The 23,843-nt window shown below is 41.1% G+C and overlaps 2 protein-coding genes across 4 annotated transcripts in view; one reads left to right on the top strand and one right to left on the bottom strand.

Annotated features, from left to right (window-relative positions):
* The window catches only part of LOC137194013 (SPRY domain-containing SOCS box protein 4-like), an 83,184-nt gene that overhangs the window by 14,687 nt on the left and 44,654 nt on the right, over positions 1 to 23,843 (bottom strand). For all 3 annotated transcript variants that reach the window (XM_067605520.1, XM_067605521.1, XM_067605522.1), the window contains exon 2: positions 22,532 to 23,494. In XM_067605520.1, the coding sequence (XP_067461621.1) occupies positions 22,532 to 23,264 (733 nt within the window). In that variant the 5' untranslated portion in view covers positions 23,265 to 23,494. The remainder of the gene's footprint in view (positions 1 to 22,531; positions 23,495 to 23,843) is intronic.
* On the top strand, positions 830 to 3,743 carry zgc:136870 (uncharacterized protein LOC664693 homolog). The gene is made up of 2 exons (XM_067604642.1): positions 830 to 1,673; positions 2,200 to 3,743. The coding sequence occupies exons 1-2, from the start codon at positions 1,643 to 1,645 to the stop codon at positions 3,069 to 3,071; spliced, it is 903 nt and encodes a 300-aa protein (XP_067460743.1). The 5' UTR covers positions 830 to 1,642; the 3' UTR covers positions 3,072 to 3,743.

Below are 23,843 nucleotides of genomic sequence, written 5' to 3'. Positions count from 1 at the left end.
TAAAAGCCAACATTTCATAACAAGTGAATGCATGTGAGCAGGACTCTTCCTGAAAATGGTACTCTAGTGATTTAGCATTGCATTTCAACAAAGGAAGGGGACAAAATGATTTAAGAAATGTCAAAATTGGTGTTGTAGAGGCCTAAGATATCCTGACTTTTAGTTCTCCCCATGGGTCAAACTCCTCCACTTCCCATAATGCAACTTGAAAGCATCTCTCTGTTTGTAATGCAGGCATTCTCTTATAGATTTGTAGTTTAAGCTTAAACTTTGAAAGCTCTTCCAAAGCTACAGAAGACATTTTACAACGGTAGTAGTGCTTCTAATAATGAGCAAACTGATATTCATGTGTAAAGTTTAAGCTTCTATAACAGGAATTTCAAACAAATAAATGATTCGAAATCATTTCTAAATGGTTTTAACATTGCTTATGCGAGACGATTAATTCCAGTATTCTGCCAAATTAACTGTAGAGCTAGCAACATGCAGCCCTGTTCAAAGAATAGAAATAAAGTTTACAGCTTGATGCAGCTTTCATAGATGCATGCAAACAGGCGCATACACTGAGTCATACACACATATCAAACTGCAGGCACAAAAAACAAAAGTCGACACATAGCACATGCACAACTGCACACATCCTGAGTCAGGGTAGGTAAACTATAATCTGTGAGGTGCACGGGCTCAGATTAAGGTTGCAGACGGACCAAACATGTGAGTAGTGATACTGAAAGGGAGAATGAGGATAGCAGCAAATTCACACAAACACATCATGTGGAAGAGCCTTAAGATGTGTAAAATGTGAGAGGCCCATTGTCTTAAGAAAGCGAAACTGTTGCTGTTACGACGGCTGTAAAACAATGATGGTGGAGGTAAATAAGTGAGCACGAGGCTACTGTGGAAATAAACAGAATCAGATGACGAGGGTGTTTATACTACAACGCTTCATTTGTTTCTATTGGTCATAAATCACAGCATGTCACTGATGTGTTGTGAAGTTGATGATTGACAAATGATTCATGACTTTATGACGTCTCATATGAACTTTTAGTACATGCTTATTATATATGCATACATGCATGTGTCTGCATGTGTGAAAGCATTTCAGTTATGCTCTATGCTGTTGTAATGTACCACTCCTATGTTTTAGTAATAAACACATGAATAAATAACTCTGTCATGTTTATTACTCCAGGATGTGCTGGAAACCTTTCTTACGTGATAGATGCAACTCTAGATGGATGATTGTTCTGTTACAATGCAACACTACCATCCATACAGCCTGACTAAGACTAAGACACAAACTAAACAGAATTCAGCTGAAGCCTTCCTGAAAAAGAGAAAAGCAACAGTTTGATTGTAATCATAAAAAGCTTTGATAGTTTTTTGCACCCCATGAATGCAGAGTTGGTAATGAAAACTGCTTACAAGTCATAAAAGTGTTGATAAGAGGATGGTGTGTCAGCACAGACGTCAAATACAAAGTCAGTGAAGAAGAGCGTGCAGCTAGTGAGATGGTACTCAAACCAGACTTCACGTTAAGGGTAGTTCATCTTGTCAATGTGCTTTGCTGATGTAGAGCAAACGCTGTTGTGGAAGGATATTACTCTGCAGCTTCTAGGAATCATCTGCAAAAACGACAATGGGAAGCTGGAGCCCACCTGGAAATGTTGGTGAGTGAATTTCTAACCCTGAGATACAAATTTCTTGAAATATTCCACAAAGGCTTAAGTCATATACAATTTTAAGCAGAAGTAGACTTCTTGCCAAGTACATTTTACACATGCCCAGAAATCATACACTTTATTTTGAACCATGCTAACTATCAGGAGCAGCAGTGCTTAGCTCCACATCTAAGACCAGCTCTGCTGTCAAAAGCAAGGCAGGATTATTTTAGCAACATGACAAATTTCTCACAAAAGTATTACTCATGTAAACCACCAGTGACTCATCTTCTGGGAAAACAAGTATGCAGAAAAATAAGGATGATAATAAGATGGATATGATTCATGTGAGGTGAAGCATATGATTTCTAGTGGGCAGTTAAGATTCAGCACTTCCCATCAGTCCAGTTATATTGTAATCTATAAAAACTTTTCTTCAATAACTGTAATATGATGTTCACAAATCTATGAAGTAAGAGAAGGTTCAAGATTAAAACCCTCCTTTCCCTGCACTTTTCTGATCTCTTTCCACCAGACTCAAGTGAACTTAAGATTTTTCTGGTTGGTCCAAGACGGACAGGAAAGAGCTCTGCTGGTAACACTCTGCTGAGCCAGGGCCAGGTTTTTGAAACCAGAGGAGGTGGAGCCAGCACAGCTGCTAGTGCCATCACCTCTGGACGTCACTTGACTGTGGTGGATGCACAAGGTTGGGGTTCATCTGAGGATTTTGTGCCCCGAGAGGAGAAAATTGAACTGTTGCGGGCCTTGTCTCTGTGTGAACCTGGAGGACCTCACGTTGTTCTGTTAGTGATCCCTCTGCTGGACTTCACTGAGCCAGAGAGGAGAGCAGTGGAGAGGAGGATGGAGATCTTGACCTCTGCAGTGTGGAGACACACGATGGTATTGTTTACATTTGGAGACTTGCTGAGGGGAAGAGGGAAAAGCGTGCAGGAGCATATCCAATCAGGAGGCTGCGCCCTGCGTTGGCTGATGAAAAAGTGCCACTATCGATACTACGTGATGGACAACAAAACCACCATTATCAGCGAGAAAGAAACACTAAAGCAGGAGGTGAATGGAGGTGTGAGGAAACAGGGAAAGACTTGGTGGAAGAAAGATGCCAAGGAGGCAGGAAGGAAGAGCACGGGAAGTGAGGCAGACTGGAAAAAGGAAGCAGAGCAGGAGCAGGTGAGAGAGCTGTTGAGTAAAGTGGAGGACATGTTGCAGGAGAACGGAGGATGGCACTTCTCTCTTCACATGTACCAAAGGTTGGAGGAGGAGTGGAGCCGCAGAGAGCAGGAGCTGAGGGCTCGGCTGGAGGCAGAGACCGGTGTGGGACGTGTGAGGAGAAAACAAGAGATGGATGTGAAAATGGAGCCGGAGAAGGAGCAGAGGTTAGAGACATAAGAAGAGCAGGAGGGTAGCTTGAGCAAAGAGCAAGGGAGAAGGTGTGGAGAGGAAGATGAATAGAGAGGAGAGATGAGGAGGAGAGAGTGAAGGGAGAGCTTAGGAGACAGACGAGTGTGGAGGAAGGATGGGATACAGGCTCTGACAGTGGAGGAGAGAGGGAGGAAAGGGGGAGAGTGATGAAGGAGGGGAAGAAGGAGGAGAGAAGTGAACACTGAAACGATGGCTCTATGTCGGCCTAATGGGTGCCTGAACTAACTCTGATCACTATCTCTCTTTTTATTCCAACTGGGCAGCTTGTCTCAGCTTTAACTGCCACAATGACTCTAAACCAGAGACCCTGTACCATCTGTGGTCACAAGTGACAAATTTAGCCTTTTATGCTGCGACACTAAATCCATGAGAACTACTTTCATGTGATGACCCACCGGCAATAAACCTGGAAGATATTTACTGAGCTTTAGGAGCTGCATTATATTCTTGTGGATGTCACAGCTGCTTTCACAAAGACCACTGCGCTCTAAGAAAGAGAGGAAGGTTAATGTGCAGGAGGAACATATGTGACTCTATTTTGTCTTTTTCATGTCCCATCTACCTTTAAAACTGTGTAAAACTCCCATTAGGCACCGTATCATTATAAATTATACATCTGCAGTGCATAATAAATGAAATTCTTTTCCGCTCCATGCCTTGTAGTTTGAATTGTTACCACTCTGCTCTGTGGTGAATCTATTGTTGGTAGCACATTCAGTGCCCATGCAGGTTTGTATAATTATAAAGCCTTTCATAGCAGGCGTGCTTAAACTGGATTGCCTTTGCCTCTAAAATCATCAGGAATCTGAGACATTGTGTAATCCCAGATCTCGGCACTCTCCCTAATTATGTACAGCACATTCCCAAATACTGCTGGTAATTTATGAAACGTGAGAACATGTAACACTCGCTTGTGCTCAAGTAATTAAAATCTAATTTCCTTGCTTGTGAAAGGCAGACGTATCAAAACAAAGCTGTTATGCAAGAAAAAGGTAAGAGAATAAACTGTGATAAAGGAGACGAGTTGCGGAGTACTGAGCTTGTGTTTATTCTTCTTTCATGTTTTTTACTTTTTCAATTTGCAAAAAAAATGAGGCAATCACTGTCAGCGCACGCAGGTTTTATGCCAGAGTTGAGGGACGCGCGGTCACCCATTTCATTACATCTGAACAAATTGTCAATTGGCTTCAGGGAATTGCTGCCTCTCTTCAGCTGACACAGACAGTTAATCCTCATCTCTGGCTCACAGTCATGATGCCATGCAAGGTCAGTCATGTTGTAACAAACGAGGTCAGGCTCGACCGGAACATCACATCGGGCGAGACCAGAAAGTCCATTTCAAATGCACATAATCAGATAAAAAAATCTCTCTATCTCTCACGCCGGAAATGGTTCAGTTCTCTCTACCTGTATAGTAAGTGTAAAAAGCTTCCAAAATGCCCAAATGCTCCGAGCTTGTGGATGAATGGTTTCTAATTATTTTAAGCAATGAAAAGATTTTCAACACAGAAGTATAGAGTGAATATAGCACATGTACATTACATTTTTTGCTCAATAGCAGCAGTGCTTTTCCTGAACAGCTTTTAATTAGGCATGGGAAACTGCTACTTTGGTTCGAGAAGGCTTCTGTGTGTGTCCAGACATGAGTCACTGAGAGACATGTTTCCAGGGTTTACCAGATGTTTTCAGCAGTCAGTTCCTCTCTGGTCAGAGAATTGAGTTTCTAGAGTGTCTGTTTGGGATCAAGGCCTATATGGACGTCTCGGGATGGCACATGATGCAGTCTGGTGCCAAAAAATAATGAAGAAATTCATTTATTAGAGGATGTTAGGGAGCTAAACGGCTTTAGTGTTTTGTGTGTGTGCGTTTTTCACTGGTTTGAAGTGGCCAGGGCTCAGCTGGAGAAAGGTGATATCATGTAACTCAGTGTACCAATCGGGATTTAGCAACATTTTAATCAAAATGTGATGACAGCTCGGTTGTTTGCTAATGTTGTCAGACCACGGTCAATCAAATCTGATCAAACCACACATTCCTGATGAAGCTGATCAGTTGAGTTTTTGCGTGTTTAACTCGCTTGTGCGTTTGTGATTTAGTGGTTAACAATTAACATTCTAGAGACATTTTCAATATTTGAAGTTTTCAGAGGCTTTAACATATGTGAGATGTGGAAAAGTGAAATAGCTTTTTTAACAAGACCTCTTAACTACAGTATGAGTTGACCCTTCACGTAAAGACAAAGTTAGAACTGACGTATAACACATCCAACATTCATTAGCATTCAAATGGTGCCTGTAAATATTTTTTATCGCAGAGCATCAAGGTTTTACACCCTCGTCCTTAAGGTCTCTGTGGTCACAAATCTGACCTCACTATGAACCAACTGGAATTATATATGATATAATCGTTTTTATTGGGCTGCATTGCGATACCTTTGAATATGTTCAGGTACTACTGTACTTCCTCATTATCAGTTTAATCATTTGCTATGAAAAACTTATCTAAGATTATGACAAAGTCTGGGCACAGACTGTCTTGTCCTTTTATGTATTACACAATATTTATAGCAGTCACATAGGCTTATATGACGGCCAATTGAATGAAATGTTTATCAGTAATCTGTCTTATGTAATATCAAAGATCACTGTCGGTCAGGAGTCCTCTTCTCTTTAAAATAAAGGACACTAGAGTTATTAAATAATGGGAAATACCAATTTTACATATTTAATAGCTTAAAACAGTGAGCTAATAGTAACAGAAAACGCTCCAAAATGTGTGACATGGAGCTAAAAACAACTTTGGCTGTTGGATCCAGAGGCACCTTTATGTAGCTGGCAATGCAACAGCTGCTGGGGGGAAGCACTTGTCATGGCTACCGCTGTTGCTATGAGACAACAGACAACCCTTTTGATATGCAGTATTCTTTAGCTAAAAGCTGGAATATTTTTAACTTTCAGCGCTGAGTGCAAGACATGGTCTCTGCTCAGAGCAGCAACAGGATGAACAACAGCGTGTCTTTCCCTTTGAAAGCATGAGATGAAGGAGCCCAGTGGTCTGAACACAGTCCAGTAAAGCTTTACTTTCTCTGGAGTAACTTGTCTTACTTTATGGTTACCTAGCAACATACATTAACTCAAAAGTTTCTGCATGATATCAACAGTCAATGGTCAATAAGTAGCTCAAGGGGAAGAAAGTCGCAATTGCTCAGCTTGTATTGATTAAGATAAAAAATGTATTTCTCTGTGGAATCATGTAAAATGTGTAGGAGGCATTTAAGCAATGTTTATTCTCTGGTTGAGGAATGGACTCAGATCAGTTTCTGATATTGTGTAACATCCGTTTTTAATGATGCAACTAATTCTCCTTCACATATGAGTTGCTGCCATAAGGCTTAAAGTTAAAGGAACTGTATTTCCAAACTAACAATGACCATAAACCTCTCAAAGCAATTAGCATAGTAAAGAAACTGGTTGTGTGTGAGAAGGGTTAAATTTTATTTTTATACACTGACTCACTGAGCCCTTCGTTCAATCAATCTGAACTGTGCGGTGTCCTGATGATTGATGCTGTTGTTGCATTCTTGGTTATTTATTTAGTTTATCTGTGTCTTGTTGCTGTAGTTAGCAATGAATGCCATGAGCACAGAATGCATTTCTAAAAAAGGACAATAAAGTAACCTAAATAACACTAAATTCTTCTCTCTTTTCCCACCACTTTATCAAACACTTTGGTAAATCTGACACTGAACAACTGACAGAAAGCACGCATATGCTCATATGGTAAAATGTAATTCTAATGAATTATTCTAATTTATTTTGTGGTACAGTAGGCTTGTTTCCAGGCATGTAGCATATTCACAAGACACAGTTTTGCATTACAATGTGACCCAGTGACCTAGTGAACCACATCTGTAACCCACCACCATAAACTTTAACTACACACAAAGGTTACATTCTTCTCTTCTTGGAGCTAGTTCACATTAAACAGCTCCGGCTAAAATAAGCATTGATCATGCGGCATCAGCAGGGGAAAAGGGAGAAAATTGTTTATGTGATCGATTTCAGTTTCTTTACTGTGTGTGCAGAATAGAAGATGATTAACTTCATGCAAAGTCTGGCAGTAACTATTAAACTATGAGCCTAGTTTCATCGAAATTGAAAATAAATACAACTTTAACTCTAAATCTGTCTTAATTAGAGCTGCACTTTATCTTAGTTCTTTAACTTGTTAATTTGCTGTTGCTTGGGTGTGTAATTTCATTTCAGATATTGTTGTAGCTTCTTTATGTACTGTAAGGCTAAAAAGACTTTCACTTTTGCTGTGACATGCCTCCATTTATTTATTACCTGGCACCACTTTTAGTTACTTAAACAAGTCAAACACTGTTCAACTTGAGATCGTTGAGGTGAAACGAGCTGCAATGCAGCTACAGTACATTCTCGGTCTATAATGATTCACTGCAAGGTGACTTCCTTTACTCTTTTCACGCTGGCGCACTCCGCAATGGATGTCCGTACTGCATAACAGTAATCCATCACATACACACAGAAACACACACAATTAAAGCACTGACACCATTTTGTCACAGTCAATTCTTCTTGAGAGGAGAGGCGCCATGAAAAGTGAACATAAAATCCATGTGCACAGAGAAGAGAATGAGATCAGACTGAGCAGCAGCCGATCTAAGTTCTTCCTACAAAAGTGTACTCTAGCATAACCTTAACATCTAAAAAAAAAAAAATCACAAACCTGTATGAGCTACACTATAATAAGTACTGAACCAGAATTACAAGTCTCTGACAGCAGCACTGAGTAACTTCAGCTGTGAGAGGACAGGGCAGCAGTGTGGGGTTGGACCAGTCTGCTGCAGTGCTGGCCAATGGAGCGAGCTACTGTAGCTGCCTGGGCACAGAGCCCAGCAGAGGGCGAGGGGAACGAAGGGGCAATGTGAATTAGATAGAGAGACGGAGATAACGTGATGGATAACTAGAGGCGGATTGACAGATAAAACAGAGGACACACAGTAGGAGAGAGGGGACACTGAGGGCAGCAGAGGGAGTGAGGGGACAAAGTGGACAACAGAGAGCGAAATCCGTGACTGCAACTTCACAGATAATAAAAGGAAAAGTGTGTTTAGATGTGTGAAAAATGTGCGAGAAGGGAAACATAATTGGAAACACAGGCAGAGATGGATTCTACAGGAGATCACAGACCACTAAAGGCATTGGCGCCAGTTAGTAAAACAATATCCTCAAAGAAATGATTCATAATACTTATATTACCTTCAGCCCTGCACACATTACTGTGTGGGGCATGAGAGCCTCCTATTTCAAATATGAACCTTGTGCCAATATTAAGTTTTGAAGCAGAAATAAGTAAAAATATAAAGAAAACATATGTGATGAAAACTAGACAAAAGTATCTGTGATGCACTTACTTTCATTTATTTCTGGTATAAGGCTCTAATCACATTTGGAATGACAATGTGTGTGTTTGCTCCAAAGGTGCCCAGCTGTCAACTCAGTCATGTGGGAACAGAAATCAGAATTGGTTTTTCTGACGCTCCACAGATTTATCTGCTCAGGACCCGGTAGGATTTCTGCAACATTCCCAGGCAAAGCACGCAAAAACTTATAAGATATGACAACTTCACAGCCATTAAGGCGATCGTCTCTCTGGTGTTACACTAGAGATACAGAAACAAAAAGTCAACCAGCAAATAAAAGGTGTATCCTTCCCCCCTTTCACTGTATTTCTGTGATCCTTCCACATGTAGAAGCATCACATGTGTCCTCTGCTGCTCAGCTGCACGGCTGACAGGACATCAACACTGAGGGGATCCAGATTGAAATGCTGATCATCTCTAGTTAGCAGATGTAACACGTGTGTGTGGAGGAAATCACCCTGCAATGATGCGGCCCCTAGAGTGTAGAAAAAAAGGCTAAATCTATCCAGAACGGTCACGTCATGTGGAAGCCGGCACAACATAGCTTGTGTAAACCACAAACTTACTAGGATAATTGAATCCAGCCGTGTTGCACGTTCCATGTGTGAGAAGGGCAAATAGTGAGCAGTTTGAGTCAAGGTGAAAAAAAATATGCGCTCTCCTGAACAACAACAACTTTAACATCCTCAGAATCTCTTATGACAGATTTAATTTCACACTGCTGAAGAGGAATCAGCTGAATAGGAATAAGTTTTATTATTTTGCATAGAAACCTCACTTTGATCTACTCTGATCTACTTTTCCCGTGCCATTAATAAAGTTTCATTCAAGTATTTAAGAAGTTAACTAACTCTTCAGTTAAGAGTAAGACGGATTTTTCGTTTAATGTATATTTAAATTTAAGATTAAAAAGGGTGAACTGGGTTAGAACGAGCATACCAGAGAGGATTTAGGCCATGACCTTTACGCCATATCTGACTTCATAATATACAGTATGTGGGTTGAGGGGAAAGTATGTCACAATGTTAGAAAGTTCTAACCTAAAAGTATGATTCCTCAATATTCCACATTTTGTGAAAGACGTGACAGAAGCTATGAGTCATCTCTTTGTGTGAGAAGAAAGTCCTCATTTGCTTTTTTCTTGACTCATTTTCTGTTTTGAAAGAGAGTAAAAGGCCAGAGCAAGTTGGTGATCTTAGAGAGAACTGTGACCGAGGCCAGACTTGACTCTGCGCCCCAACTATGGGCAGCTGGTCTCCAAGGTTACGGCCCTGCAAAACAGTTGTTGGAGTATTGCAAGGCAATAGCGACACTAATTGTAGACATCAGAAAGAGTTTTCTTGTGCGCCCAATGTGTGTTTATTGAGCTTTCAAACAGAAAAAAAAACAATTGGGAGTGCGGGCCAGTTGCATACTGAGCCACAGATGGTTTTAATTTCTTTCTTTACTTTTAATATTACAAGCAAAATATTGAAGTGAACAAGGCAAGTCCTTAGGTTTACAATATTGACCTGGCTAAGATTACTCCAATGTCTGATTAACACTGAGAGACTTTTAAAAAAAGGCAAACAGAAGACTTAAAGCGGTTCAGAGGTGTGATGTGTCACACCGTACGACCGTGACACAGGGAGTTGCTGGAAAAGAGTGACTGTACTCTGTCAACTTTCCGTGACAAAAAAAAAAAAAAAAAAATGTTAAAGAAAGGTTTTTCAAGGACATAAACTCCATTACATCATGTCTCTGCTCTCTGCTACAAAGGACAGGATTCCTGAGCACCAAGGCAAACCCGTTCACCTGCCTGAAATCATGACATCATTCTCACTCAATGCGCAAACAGGAAACGTTAAAGAAGCGTTGTCATGGAAATGGTGCAACTCGTCTTCAACAGCAACAGATGGATGCAATTCCGAGTCGCTTCATAGACAGACTTTAGTTCCTCTTTATGTGTCGCAAGAGGGAAAAACAGAACTACAGAAACACCATGAAGAATAAAACAGTAGATGATGTCATTGATGGCCTACAAGCTTTCAGTGCCGACAGGTCGCTTTACCTGAATTCCTTCTTTCTTGTAGTGTAACAACACAGAGTGGGCTTTGATAAAAGCTCATGTCACACATCTAATTCAGTGGAAGCACAAAAAGAAGTGGAGTGAATGAAGAAACAGCTGAATAAATTGGGTGAGTTTTTCATTCACGGTAGAGATGAATGCCAAAGAGAGGAAAGAGGGGCCGAGAGACCTTTAAATAGAACTGAATCCATGAGAGGACACAAAGGAATCTGGTCTGTCGGTAAATTGGCAATGTCAGGAGGCCAAATTGAAGTGTTGATTAGAGGCCAATCCTACAGCTTCCTGGACAAAGAGGGAGGGAGACGAAGATTGGGGAGGATAATCTTGCTCTCATTCATTACGGGGATGGAGAGTGATTGGATCGCCCCGTTAATAACACTGGACCTGTATGTGGCTGTGTGTGTGTGTGTGTGTGTGCGGTGGATTTAATAAATGAAAACAATGACGTTCTGAATCAGTGGTCACCAAAAGCTTCAGAATCAAGTTAGGCTTGTATTAAAATGCCTTGTTTTGTTTTGTTTTTTTCAATGAATATCAAACAGGTATAGGAAATAGTCTTTTCACTCTATAAAAAAAAAAAAAAAAACTCATCTAAAGAGGGCATTTGTGTCTGGGAAAAGCGTGGCTCACAATCATATTCTAGTCTGAGGCAGCGTTAAACGTGGGATTTATGGGTTTGTAAAAAGCAACTGCTGAGCTTTCAAAACCGATTTCAGCCCCTCAGCTTTCCTTGCTTGCATACATTTCCTTGAATCTCTGGTGGCGGGTGTTTTGTGGTGCATAACTGACTGCTAAGCAAAACAGATCCATCAAAAAGGTTTTTACTGCTGTTTAGAGTGTATTTCTGGAAGTTAATTGCATTTAAATGAGTGTCTCGTAGAATGACTAATACTATAAAAGACAGAGTGGTAATGTTGTAATACAGTAAATTCAATAGCAATACCTTTGTCTTGATTCACTCTCTCTCTCTCTATGCATGACACACATACACACACTCAGACTCTGGGTGGAACAGATGAGGAGAAATGGATCGGTCCTGACAGAGAGCGGGATAAATGGAGAGATAATCAGGTGTGAAATCACTCTGGTTTTCTTTCTGCAGTAATTCAGTCTGTCTCTCATCTTCTCTCAGTGTCTCTCAAGGCACAGGGCCACTTCTGTCCTACATGAAACTAATAGAACTAATAGTGGGACTTTTAACACACACACACACACACACACACACACACACAGGTGGTACAGTAGGGAAATGTAAACCTGTTAGCTCCCTCAGGACGTGACTACTCCCCTGGATGCATCTGTGTACAGAATTTCATACTTCTTCTCTGTCCTCCTTCTCTCACAGTTGTTTTTTAGTCCGTCTTTATCCCGCCATCTCTTTTCCCTGAGCTACATATTATTCTCCATCTGATCTGACATTTCCTTTCCATCCTTCTGTCAATTTACCTCTTTTTATCCTCCATCTCCACTCATCCCTTTCTTTTCTGTCTCTCTGTAGCTCAGGTTTTATGCAAATATGTTAATGTGATTTATAATTTTGCAGAATAAAAGGTTTTAATGGAAAATTATGCAATAAATGGTAATCTAAACTAAAAATGATGCAATGCTGAAACACTTCCAACTTTTTTCCGGTGAGGGTTTCAGTTTTTATTCAACAGTCCAATATTTAGGGGGAAAAAATATTCACTTGACAGTTGGTAACTAAGCTAGCACGTCTGGCATGATCTGGTTGTTAGCTGGCAGCAGATTGCCAGAGAGCAAACTGAATATATGGTGTTGCACATGGACTCTTTACTCATGCCACATACAAACACATCCACAAAGTCCATGTAAGGAACATATTAATATTGTCTGATGTCAAAACGTTTAATACACCATAGCTCACATATTGTGTGTCAGAGACAGGACACACAAACCTTCCTGCAGGCAAAACCAAAACACACCACTTTGATAACTGACTGGACATCCTTTATCTTTTTTATATACTCTCCTATGTTATACCATAGTTGACTTCTATCCACTGATAATATAGTGAAAAAGAGGTTTCCTGGTTCATTTTAAGGAACACATATTATTTCTGATTTATTGTCTCCACGCTGTACAAAAGCTTCCAGCTTTTAATATCTGCAAGGCGCCCAGGTGAAGGTGTTGGCAGTCAGGTTGCTATAGAGACAGTTATATCTGTGAATCACCATCATAGCAATGCCTCTGGTTTCCTGGATAAGATGTAAATGTAAAGAGGAATTAATCTAGACCAGTTCTCGCTAGTTCACAAAGTGACTCTCTGAAAGGGGAAAGAAAACTATTTTGATTTATTTAGTTATAACAAATATGTCCTGGACTGATTTGAACTAGATTAATGTCAAGCACCTGTGTTAGTCCTCATTAGTAGGAGCAGATGCTTCTCATAAAAGCTGTATTGGATCAATAAAAAGCCAATAGTGTCTGTGGGTTGCTTAATCACTGAACATAAACAGCAGATTTCTGGAGTCTTGACATAACTCTGATCTGACTTCTGAACATTTCTAAAATTAATTCAAGATGAGGCTAAATCAATCCTAAATGATTTCTGAGAAAACCAGTTGGAGTTAAGCTGGTTTCGCAAGTAGCACTGCAGTTGATCTGGCTTATAAATCCTCTTCAGTCCAGAACTACTGTAGGCTTAATTTCTTTCTGGGAATCAGGCCTAAAGTTCAGGAGCTGAACCAGATCAGTGCTCCGTCTGTAATGCCGACCCAGAGCCTCAGACAGTCAATTAAAGGTAGCACAACTGTAGCAAAAGCACCACTTAACTGCAGGTCTGAAAGAATAAGTACAGGTTACCTTGTCAAGGTTACTCACTCTTCTGAGCAGAATTGCTCACACAGAGAAATGCTTGAAAACGATTACTCCAATTTTTCTCTGTAGCTTTTAAATGAAATAGCACAATCAAAATACTTACTGTGTGTCTGCTGGAGAGGTTGGATTTTATAAGCTATAATATACTAAATGTGATTGTGATGATTTGGATTTTTTGAGTAAAAAATCTGAGAATGATGCTTCTTTACTTGAATCAAATGTTTAATATGAGTTCGGAGTCATTACAATCTGTGTGCCTGTGTGTGTTAAATTCACACTTCGATTGTTTTTAGCTTCACTAATCAGGCGAAGTTTTGCAGCCCTTCATTAGCACCCAGTTTCTCTGCTGCCTCCCTCCTTTCTGAGCAGCCTTCCCCCTTGATTCTTCTTTCACTTATCAGTTCATGTGATCTCCACAGAACTGACACCAGTCGCTTGACATGACTTTCAATTTGCCCCTCACTCACTCCTTACACATCTTCTTCATCTCTAATGTCTCTCCTTTCTGCCTTTGTCTTTTATCATCCTGTTTCCGTCATTCTTCATTCCAGCTGCCACGCTTTGATCCCTGATCATTCTCACTGCTACCCCTGTCTCATTGTCCGTATATTTTCGGTTTGTCTTTTTTCTCTTTTCTCACTCTTGCTCCTTTATTCATACCCTCCTTTTTGTCAGTAGGCTTCTTTCCTGAAAGCGTTGACACTAGATAGCAAGCAAAAAATCACCATCTTCACTTTTCAGGCTTTCTGTTTTATACATGTTTCCCTGTTTGTCTTTCTTCTCTAGCATGTCACACAGTTTCCCCTCTCTTCTGCTATTCTTTTCGTCTTCTGTCTTATTTTATTTTTTCATATCTTTCTTTGCCTCTTTTTTTTCCTTCTCCTCTCTTCTCTATTCATCTCTGCTGTTAAATATTTGATTACGAGCTGCACTGACATGACACCACTGTTCCCCACTGGAGCCGAGGGTGTTTAGATCTCAAAGCAGAGGATAAAGAATGAACATGCACATACATCTGAGCCTTTTCTGTGTCATTTAATATGTGGTGCAGTTTCAGAACAACCAATCGCTGACATTTTATGATGTTCTGTTATGTCAAGAAGAGCAAGGACACAGAGAATAGTTGCAAAGGCGGAGGTATCATTCCAACAAAGACGTTAAGTTCGGGGAGAATATTGGTTGAAGTCATAGCTTCACTTTTACATTTTGCAGAAGCTACTACGTAACTGGGTAGTGAATCAGCCGTTATTCAAATGAGCACAAATAACTTCTGTAATGTGCTTTGTGGTTTAGAGTTCAGGTGCAAACACAAACTGCTCCATCGAATTTGGGGGAACATTAACTAGAGTTTGCATTTTAAATTATCAATCCAACCTGAAGTAAAATGCATTAAAAATGTGCATTAAAGTCACTAAAAGTCCAGGCTGGGTAATATAAGATAAACACATAGCATATACCTTTCTCTGTGTGTCGTCATAAAGCATGGGCTCTACAGAGGAGTTGCTGATAGCTTGTCTAAATGCACAGAAAGGCAACACTTCAGAGAAAGAGAAAAAAAACGAGCAGCCGAAGAGATACGGACACGTACATGTGACAGTAAAAAGCAGAGGGAGACAAATCAGGGAAGCATAAAAAGCAGAGCCATTTATGCCTGCAGCTAGCAGCTAAGTTAAGCTGAAGCACTAACCCACTGACCCACATATCACACAGCCAGCAGTTTAGTGTGAAGCTCTCGGCCCGAGATTGTTAACTGCCAGGCTGCCACTAGAAAGTCAAGTCATGATTCAAACCCTGATGAACACACCTGAGCGAAACTTCAAAGCATCAAACCAAACTAAGCAGAGCGAAACCTGGTTTTACAGAAATATTTCTAAACGCTTCCGGTATTAAAGGATCAGTTCACCCAAATCAAAACATTTTCTCACTGACGGCGTCTAGTCAGATAGTTTCGGTTGTGTGCTGAAACTTGTGCTGCCATGTGAATATAGCGGAGGTGACTGAAAAATTACATTTGAAAAAATTCAACAGTCTCCTCACAGTCCACACAGCATAACGTACAGAAGTATTTTCTGGAAGGAGATGTTGCTGTTGGGTTTTCCCAAATGTAATTTTCCAAATATAAGGAGTGCTTTGAGCAGCAAAAACACAATTTTATTCACCTCCTTTGTATTGAGGTGGTTGCAGAAGTCTCAGTGATGGATATCTCCAAAACATCAGCAGATAAAACCGAATGGAAATCTGCATGACTCAACTAATTTCTGGGTAGAACAACAACTAACATGCAGGTAAGCAGAAACTCTGTGTCAGGTTGCAATGGAGGAGAGAGAGAGTGAGCAGGCTTCAAACTACTCTCTCATGCTTATTTTTCATACTTTACACCACTGTTTCAGGCACTTTTCATGTGTTGAATAGAGTGCAACATTACTGTATGATACCTTCCAGGAAGGATTGTCCAAAATTTGGCCCTGTTATCCCCATTTGTAAACCATTATCGCATCTTCCCCCTCTCTATAATTGATGGTTTTTCACTCCACTTGGAAGAACACAGTCTTCACTTCTGCCTTCCAATGTGGCTGGACAACACGTCGCACACACATGACCTTTTCAAGCATACCTTCTTTACACCTATAGTGAGCAGAATTTGAGGAGAGTATGACATCTGACTGCAAGTTACCAGAAGTAAATGATGCTGAGGTAATTCATGAGTTCCACAAATGAAAGAAAAAACGACCATAACCATAGAAGCTGACAACCCATACTGAATAGAACAAAAACATGGGACCGCAGGATGCTATAGCCTTCATGTAAACCCACCAGGCATGAATGGATCTCAGTGTTCTGTAGTTTTGGTGAATGGGTGTCTGCATGCGGCAGCAGCAGCGGTGGTGGCAGCAGCATCTGGTTTAGGTCTGACCTGGAGTGTTTGAGCTCATGTGATGCAGACTAAACAGTAGGGAAGAAGGAGGGAGGTCAGAATGTCAGGCTGGCTTACAGAAGGGGAAAAAAAAGTGGGTCACTTCTCGTTGACAGATCTGCTGGAATGTGACGCCTAAATAAGCCTGTAGTTGTGATTTTAACTACAAAGTATGAATTCATCACTGCCAAAGAAAACCCGGTATTAAGTGTCTGAGTGCTGCGAGTGCCACGTTTCTTTCAGTACATTTGAAAGTCCAGAGATCTTGATGTGTGTTTGTCATTTTTCACATAGTACAGTGAAAATAGACGAAAAGTGATAATGCAAAGATGTGGGTGTGTCGCAGCTTTAGAAAACTCGTTTGGAAATATGATGATTGGTAACCTTTTCTTAGTCAGCTGATCAGCTGAGTGTCGGTGTCACACTGCCTCGTTCACATCATCCCACACAACCGCACAAGTCTTCTCCTTCTCTAGTTTCTGTCCTTATTGTTCACATCCTCCTTCTCACTGCCTTTGTATCCTGCTTTCACCGTTCCCCTAATAAAACTTCACCGTTTCTTCCTACATCTCATTCTACTTTTACTTGTTGTCATTGCTGTAACTCTCCCTGCCTTTTCTTTCCCTTTCATTCTGTCACTCCCCACCTCATCTTTCTTATTTATCTTTCCTCTTTTAAACCTAACTTCCCTGCTGCACACTGTTTTCGCTTTGCTTTGCCTACCTCACAGACTTTGAGACGGTAATGATTGGTCCTGTATTCTGGTCAGCTAAACTGTCTGAGGCTGAAAAATGGCTTGCGCTGGTGAATCATATCACAGCTGTTGGATGAAGAACCTTTAATGTCAACTTCTCAGCGGCTTATAAAAAAACTGCACTGACATTAGCTTCAACATCAGGAAAGAAACAGACTTTGTAATCCTTCAACTGAAGTTAAAACCAATACCCTGAATTGGATTTACAAAGTTTTCCCCTGATAACAGTTATGTGAGCCAAACAGTGGACTCTAATGATTCAGAAAAGGTCTGAAATTATATTTTGGGTGGTTTGTATATTAGCTGATAAGGAAGGCAACATTAAACTGTCAGATTTGGCAATGGAGTTTGGGGTGTGAGCTTGAGTACAAAGAGAAAAGAGAGGAGGAAACGGAAAAAGAGAGGAAGTGGCACATATCAGGGCTGAAGCTAAGACAGCTTCCATTGTAGAGAATCAAAGTACCGCTAATTGGTACAATTATAGAGACAAGATGAGAGAGAATAAAGAGCTGCGTGTGTGTGTGAGTGAGGGAGACGTGCACACACGTTAGACAGAAGCAGATGAGAGTGTGCTTCAAGGTAGCAAGATAAATTAGTTACACATGCTGTTTATGTAATGCCGCAACAATTAAGTGAAATACACACTATCTGGCAAAGAGGGATTAGTTCACCTCTAGACGGAAGAAAGAAATTCTTTGAAGTCAGAAGGCTGGATGGATGAATAATTTACATCACATTTACAGGATAATGCAGTTTGAATCTCGCTCAGTATTTATTTGCATTAGTGCTTATCACAGCGACTTATCTGACCCTGATTGCTTTTTCTGATCTTCCCAAATCTATGTTGACCCTGGAGTGTTGTTGGTTTTTTATGTCTCACATGTGTGTGTTGTGTTACCACAGGAATGGGAGCAATGATCTGAGGTGGATGATCAACTGCTCGTGGCGAGGCAGGCCCCGACCGGAGTGATGAGAAAAACAAGCAGCTTGTGGCGAGAAGAAGCTGCTTCTATAAATTTCTTTTTTTAATACCCCGCAGTCATGCTGTTTCCCTTCACAACAATAATTCACAAACAATCCAATAGTCGCAGTTCATAGGAAGGCCTGTTAGACAAAGTCATTACCGAACAACCCAGAGGATTTTTCATGACCAGACACACACACTCAAACACACACACACAGAACAGATTTATATGGTACACTTAATGAGGCCTAAACTCTCACACACACATTTCAAAAAGGACTAAGCCAGTAATGTGGAAAAAGACAGCGGTATGATACAATGTCTGTTGTCGAGCTGACCACATACTGCTGGTTTGCTATTCACACACTCATACACACACAGGCAGACAGTAATTATGACCTCATTCTCACTATAAGAGTCATCTGTAGGGCAGGCAAGCTGATTCAAGTCGAAACTGGAATTGAATGAAGCTGCTATACAGCCTGTTATCATACTCTGTTTGCCCACTCTCCAACAAAGAGAGAACCTCCAAGCTATTTACTTCACCTCTGAGTGAAATATTGAAATATTACTCTCACCAGACGTCTTTGTTTCAGATTCAGAGCTCCTGCTGGAGCACTAATATCCTAAAAAGACCTCTCAGCTATGAATGTGGTTATGTGTTAAAGGAACGAGAAACCAAAAGTATTGTTTTAGATTTGGTGGTCAAAATGGATTTCCCCTACCTGCGGCCCGTCTCTCAATAAAGCCTTTGTCTCATCTGTCAGCACACAAACACATATGATTTTACTTATTTTGTTTATGAGTTTTGGAATTCAAAGTTGCATAATAATGTCAAATTTTAGAAACAGATTTCAAGAAAGGAGACTGTTTTCAGTTTATAATCCTTAAAGGGAAACTCAACTTGGATCCTATTTACCCATCATTTTGTGTCTAAGTGACTAATGGGGGCAAACTTTTTTGAAATTGATCCAGTATTGAGTGAGATCACTTCAGCTGGCAGCCGCAAAACGGGCTCTAATGTATTCTTGGGGGCAATTGTGCCCGTCAATGTACGTCCACTAAAAGTGCTTTTTTTGCCACTGACAGGCTCAGGTTGTTATTGTAAGTGTCTAACAACGAAAGTAAACACAGGAACTAGCCACATGTAGCAGCATTATGACTAACTTTTTGGTTTCCTTACAGTCCAACCACATTGAAAATCAGCCTCGCACATGTGAACAAACAGGCATGTGCGGATGAATACGTGAGTGACTTACATACTGTAGTTCCTCACACAGTTACATGTTGAAATCACATTTTTCTTACCGTGGTTGAGTTGTACTTTTGGTCTAGCTGGCCTCGCTCTTTTCAGCCGGTTGATTTGTGGAGGTGAAACAGTCTCCAGGACGACAGTGTTTATAAATGTTGTAAATCCATTTGTAGTATTTACACAGCAGTGATTACTCATCCGTTAACACTTCTAGATTTTCTGAGTCTGGCATTAACAGGTCCCAAAAGAGTTTTCCTCTTCACTCATCAGGAGAGCAGTGACCGCAGGCAAACCCCCAGTTTCTCTGAGGTAAATGTTCCTGTACGTTGTGTTTTCTGACTGTCCTGTTGCCTTTCTTCCTCCATTCTTTATTTTTCCTCTTTTGTTTGTTTTAGCTCCTCTTTGTATCCTCCGGCTCAAATAAATACGGTTGACCAGCCAAAGTGAAATGACTCACAAGCACTTTTAGTGGACATACTTTGACGAGCGCAGTTGCCCCCAAGGATTACATGGCAGCCCTTTTTGCGGCTGCCGGCAGAAGCGATCTCGCTCAATACTGGACCAATTTCAAAAATGTTTGTCCCCATTAATCACTTAGACACAAAATGATGGGAAAATAGAGTCCAGGTTGAAAAATACCAGAGTTTCCCTTTAAGGATTATAACCTAAAAATGGTCTCCTTTTAGAAATCTTTCTAAAATTTGACATTATTATGCAACTTTGAAAACCAAAACTCATAAGCAAAATAAGTAAAATCATATGTGTTTGTGTGCTGACAGATGAGACAAAGGCTTTATTGAGAGACGGGCCGCAGGTAGGGGAAATCCAATTGGACCACCAAATCTAAAACAATACTTTTGGTTTCTCGTTCCTTTCACATATAACCACATTCATTCCAAAAATGTTTGTCCCCATTAATCACTTAGACCCAAAATGATGAGAAAATAGGGTCCAGGTTGAAAAAATACCAGTTTCCCTTTAAGATTTTCATGAAATTAAAACCCATTGTTGATGCTAATTATGGTCAACATTTTTTCTGCAATAGCCATTCAATCTATTTACATTCAGTACTTCACTGTATAGCAGTTTTTAAATGGTGGTGGTGGAGTCCACCATTCATACAGTACATTCACATCGCCTTCCTAAATACGAAAGCTTCACAGGACACAATACAGCATGTAATCCTGCGCAAGTTTATCTCATCTCGTTTGCATTGTGATTACAAATGTGTATTTTTAAATTGTCTTTGTGTATTTTTCCTCTGTCACACACATACAAGCACACACACACACACTCACACACACACACACACATACACACACACACACACACAATCCTTCTTGCCTCCTCTTATAGAAACTCCCCTCAGGATGAGCCTTTCAACCTTCAGTCTCCTGCCTGCGTTAAGCTTTGCACATTTTCAACAGTCAAACCTCATTTTACAGCATGAAGTCTATCTATATGCTTGTACAACTGAGGGCTTTGAGCAGAGTCTATATTCTCCATATTCTCCGAGGTGGCCCATCACACTGACTCGCCGTGAAATCTAGCAGATGGTTCCATAAATGGAAAATGGCTGAGGTGAGATGCTTTCAACAGCTAATGTATGAACTTTGAACTAAGCCTGAGTGTATGAGATTACCAGACATCACACATACAGTCAGACGGGACTTAAACCGCAGGTTAAGAAATGCAAGTCTTAAAATGCAGCGATGTGTTTTGTCTTTTCATTCTGATTCATATTTTGGTTGGCCAGCTGCAGTTTGAAGTCTTTCACCAAAACATCCAATTTAAGCTTGTGACCTGTTTTAAAAGGGTAGAAAACAGGCTCTTGATGTTGTGGTAAATCCCATGGTGACCCATGAGAACGGAGGACTTCTAAGTAAAAGTTTGAAGAGAAATTTGAGGTGATCAGACGTAACAATCTACAGAGAAAGATGTGTTTCCTTTCAGCTTTCTGCCGAGTAACAGAAAAAAACACACCCTGTTGGGATATCAAATAAGCCCCATGGGGTTCTGCAAACAGAGGGGGAGGGAGAGATGGCCAGAGTCAGATCATAAGCATGTTTTCATAACACACACACTTTCCCTTCCTGGCAGGTGTGTGTCCATGTGTGTAAGAGCTCTTCTAACAAGCTGTTCAAAGAGTCACTGTTTAGACTGCAATGGGAGGAAATCCTGACTCTTCTCTCAACAGACAGTGATGCAGAGTTGCCTGAGAACACAGCATACCTTATTCACCTACTAAACTAAAGCAAGCAACCTAATATTAACTTGTCTCCTGCTTTATGCTTTTTCATTTTACACAGACACATTGTACTCTGATACAGTTGTACAGAAAAATGTAGTGTTGCTACAGTCAGGGACTGTTTAATGCAGAACAGACTGTTCAAGACAGCAGAAAACAATCACTGAAACAGCCAAAATAACATGCAGTTGACACCTGCAGGCACCATTTGTAAGACTACATATGGAAAAATTATCTTTCAGTGCTTTCTCATTTAATGAGTCACAGTAATACCATGATAAATGAGTCGAAGATGCAACAGAAAGAACAGAAACTTCACTTATGTCAATCATGTACCAAAAAAGAGGGTTTTACACTCATCTAATAACTAAACTCTGTTTTGAATTAACTATCAGGAAGATGTCTTCGTCTTTCCCAGCAGTCAACATCCTGTCTGCAAAGGCAAATCATCTGCTGTTTAACTTCAAAGTGGAAGAATAGAAAAGATTTCTGCAGCAAACTGGGCGAAACCAAAGAATTATGAAACATGATGAGCAGTTAAACTGTTATCCTGTAGAGACTGGTGCTGCCCATCCCAGTGTCACACCTGGATTTTCTGCTTTATCACTGAACTCAAACAAACTTTCAACCAGTTTGCTGCCAATACGTGTGTCATATGCACAATCTTTGAGTTCACAGAGTTACATAATATATTTTCAGTCTTACCACAGCCTCGGACATGTGGAGACAGAATCAGATTTGGCTAACACAATTGGTTTCCTATTCTGGTGGTAACAGCTACCTAGCTCTTAATATTTTTGTTGAAAGTAGAAAACGTTGGCTTTTCCTCATCATGAATTTCATGTGTACACAAATACCATGAAACATCCACATTTAGCTTAACCTTCAGCACTCAAGTATGCTCTCATGTGTTGGTAGTTAACAAAATGTATGTGGTACTTACGATCCAGGCCGTTGATGTACTTCATGGATATCTCACAATGTCCCCATACAGCACTGACGATGGGATATAGCTTCTTGCCCTTCAGCCCTCTGAACGCCACACCTAGATACTGTCCGTCTACCATGAAGCTCAGCGTGCCTTCGTCCATGTCTAGAATCACTAGCAGAGAGTCCGGCAGGGTGAATGACTCCTCCGGCTCTAGGAAACAAGGGTATGAGGGCAGTGAGCTCTGGGCCCGGTTCTTACTGTCATGGTAGAGCCGGTTGCGTCCCAGATCCCAGCCCCAGGACTCACAGTCTGACCCCACCAACGCCGTGTACCCTACAGAATGTAAAGGAGCTTCAGAAGTTGCCACCCCGACCACGGCGTGGGTGCCGCGCTGCCGGGAGGGCCAGTGAATCTTCCAGACGTGGAGACCCCTTGTGTATCCCACCCGCCCCCGGATGCAGTCCGTGCTCTGAGCGACCGGGTGGCGGTGGAACGTCAGCTTATCCTCATCTTTGATGAAAATGTTAAGGGAGCGGTCGTCAGGGTTCCACGCATGGCGGTGCTGGGTTTCCATTCCAGCACATGGCATGTCCAGGAGGAGATCCAGCCTGGGAGGCTTGGAGAAATCTGGTCCCCTCAACTCCGGGTGCTGCCGTCTGTGAGCCGAGGGCCGGTAGGATGGGGAGCCACCGCTTTCCCCGCGTACATCTACCGATTTAATGCTGCTAGAGATCTTTTGGCCCATTGCTGCGGTGGAAGGGTTGACAGAAGGAGGGAAGGAAGGATGGTGTCTTTGCAGGTGGGTGCTGCGCTGCGTGGAGCTCAACGTTACCTCATCAAGGCGGAGCTGAATTGAGAGTTTCTATCTGAAGAGTGGTGGAGGGAGATGAAGGAGGAGGAGGTTATGAATGAAAGATCTACGCGATCTGGTTTCATGCCACAAATGTCTTCAGAAAGATAGAACTGTTGCCGCTCCTGTTGAGAGAAGGAAAAGAGAAAGAAAGATTAAAACATGGGAGGTAACTCCTCTGACTGTTAATCATTCGTCTAAGCAATGAGCTAGAGAGAGAACAAAGAGATGACGATGAAAAGAGAAAGAAACAAAGAGTAGAGGAAAGAGAAAGAAGAATGGTGTTGGCAAAACGTATTTCACAGATTTTATGTGAGGTTTTCCCTTTTGATAGGAATAAACAGGATGAACAAGCATATACACACACACTAGCACAAACACATTTCCTCTGACTCATCCTGTATCCTCCCAGCAAACTCATATGCCAATACCAACACGTGCATGTAAACCCTCCAAACACTCCCCAGTTGTGCA

This window comes from Thunnus thynnus, chromosome 12, assembly GCF_963924715.1.
Source record: "Thunnus thynnus chromosome 12, fThuThy2.1, whole genome shotgun sequence".
Taxonomy (NCBI): domain Eukaryota; kingdom Metazoa; phylum Chordata; class Actinopteri; order Scombriformes; family Scombridae; genus Thunnus; species Thunnus thynnus.
Note: the sequence above shows the minus strand (reverse complement) of the source record. Positions and strands in the feature narration are given on the sequence as shown.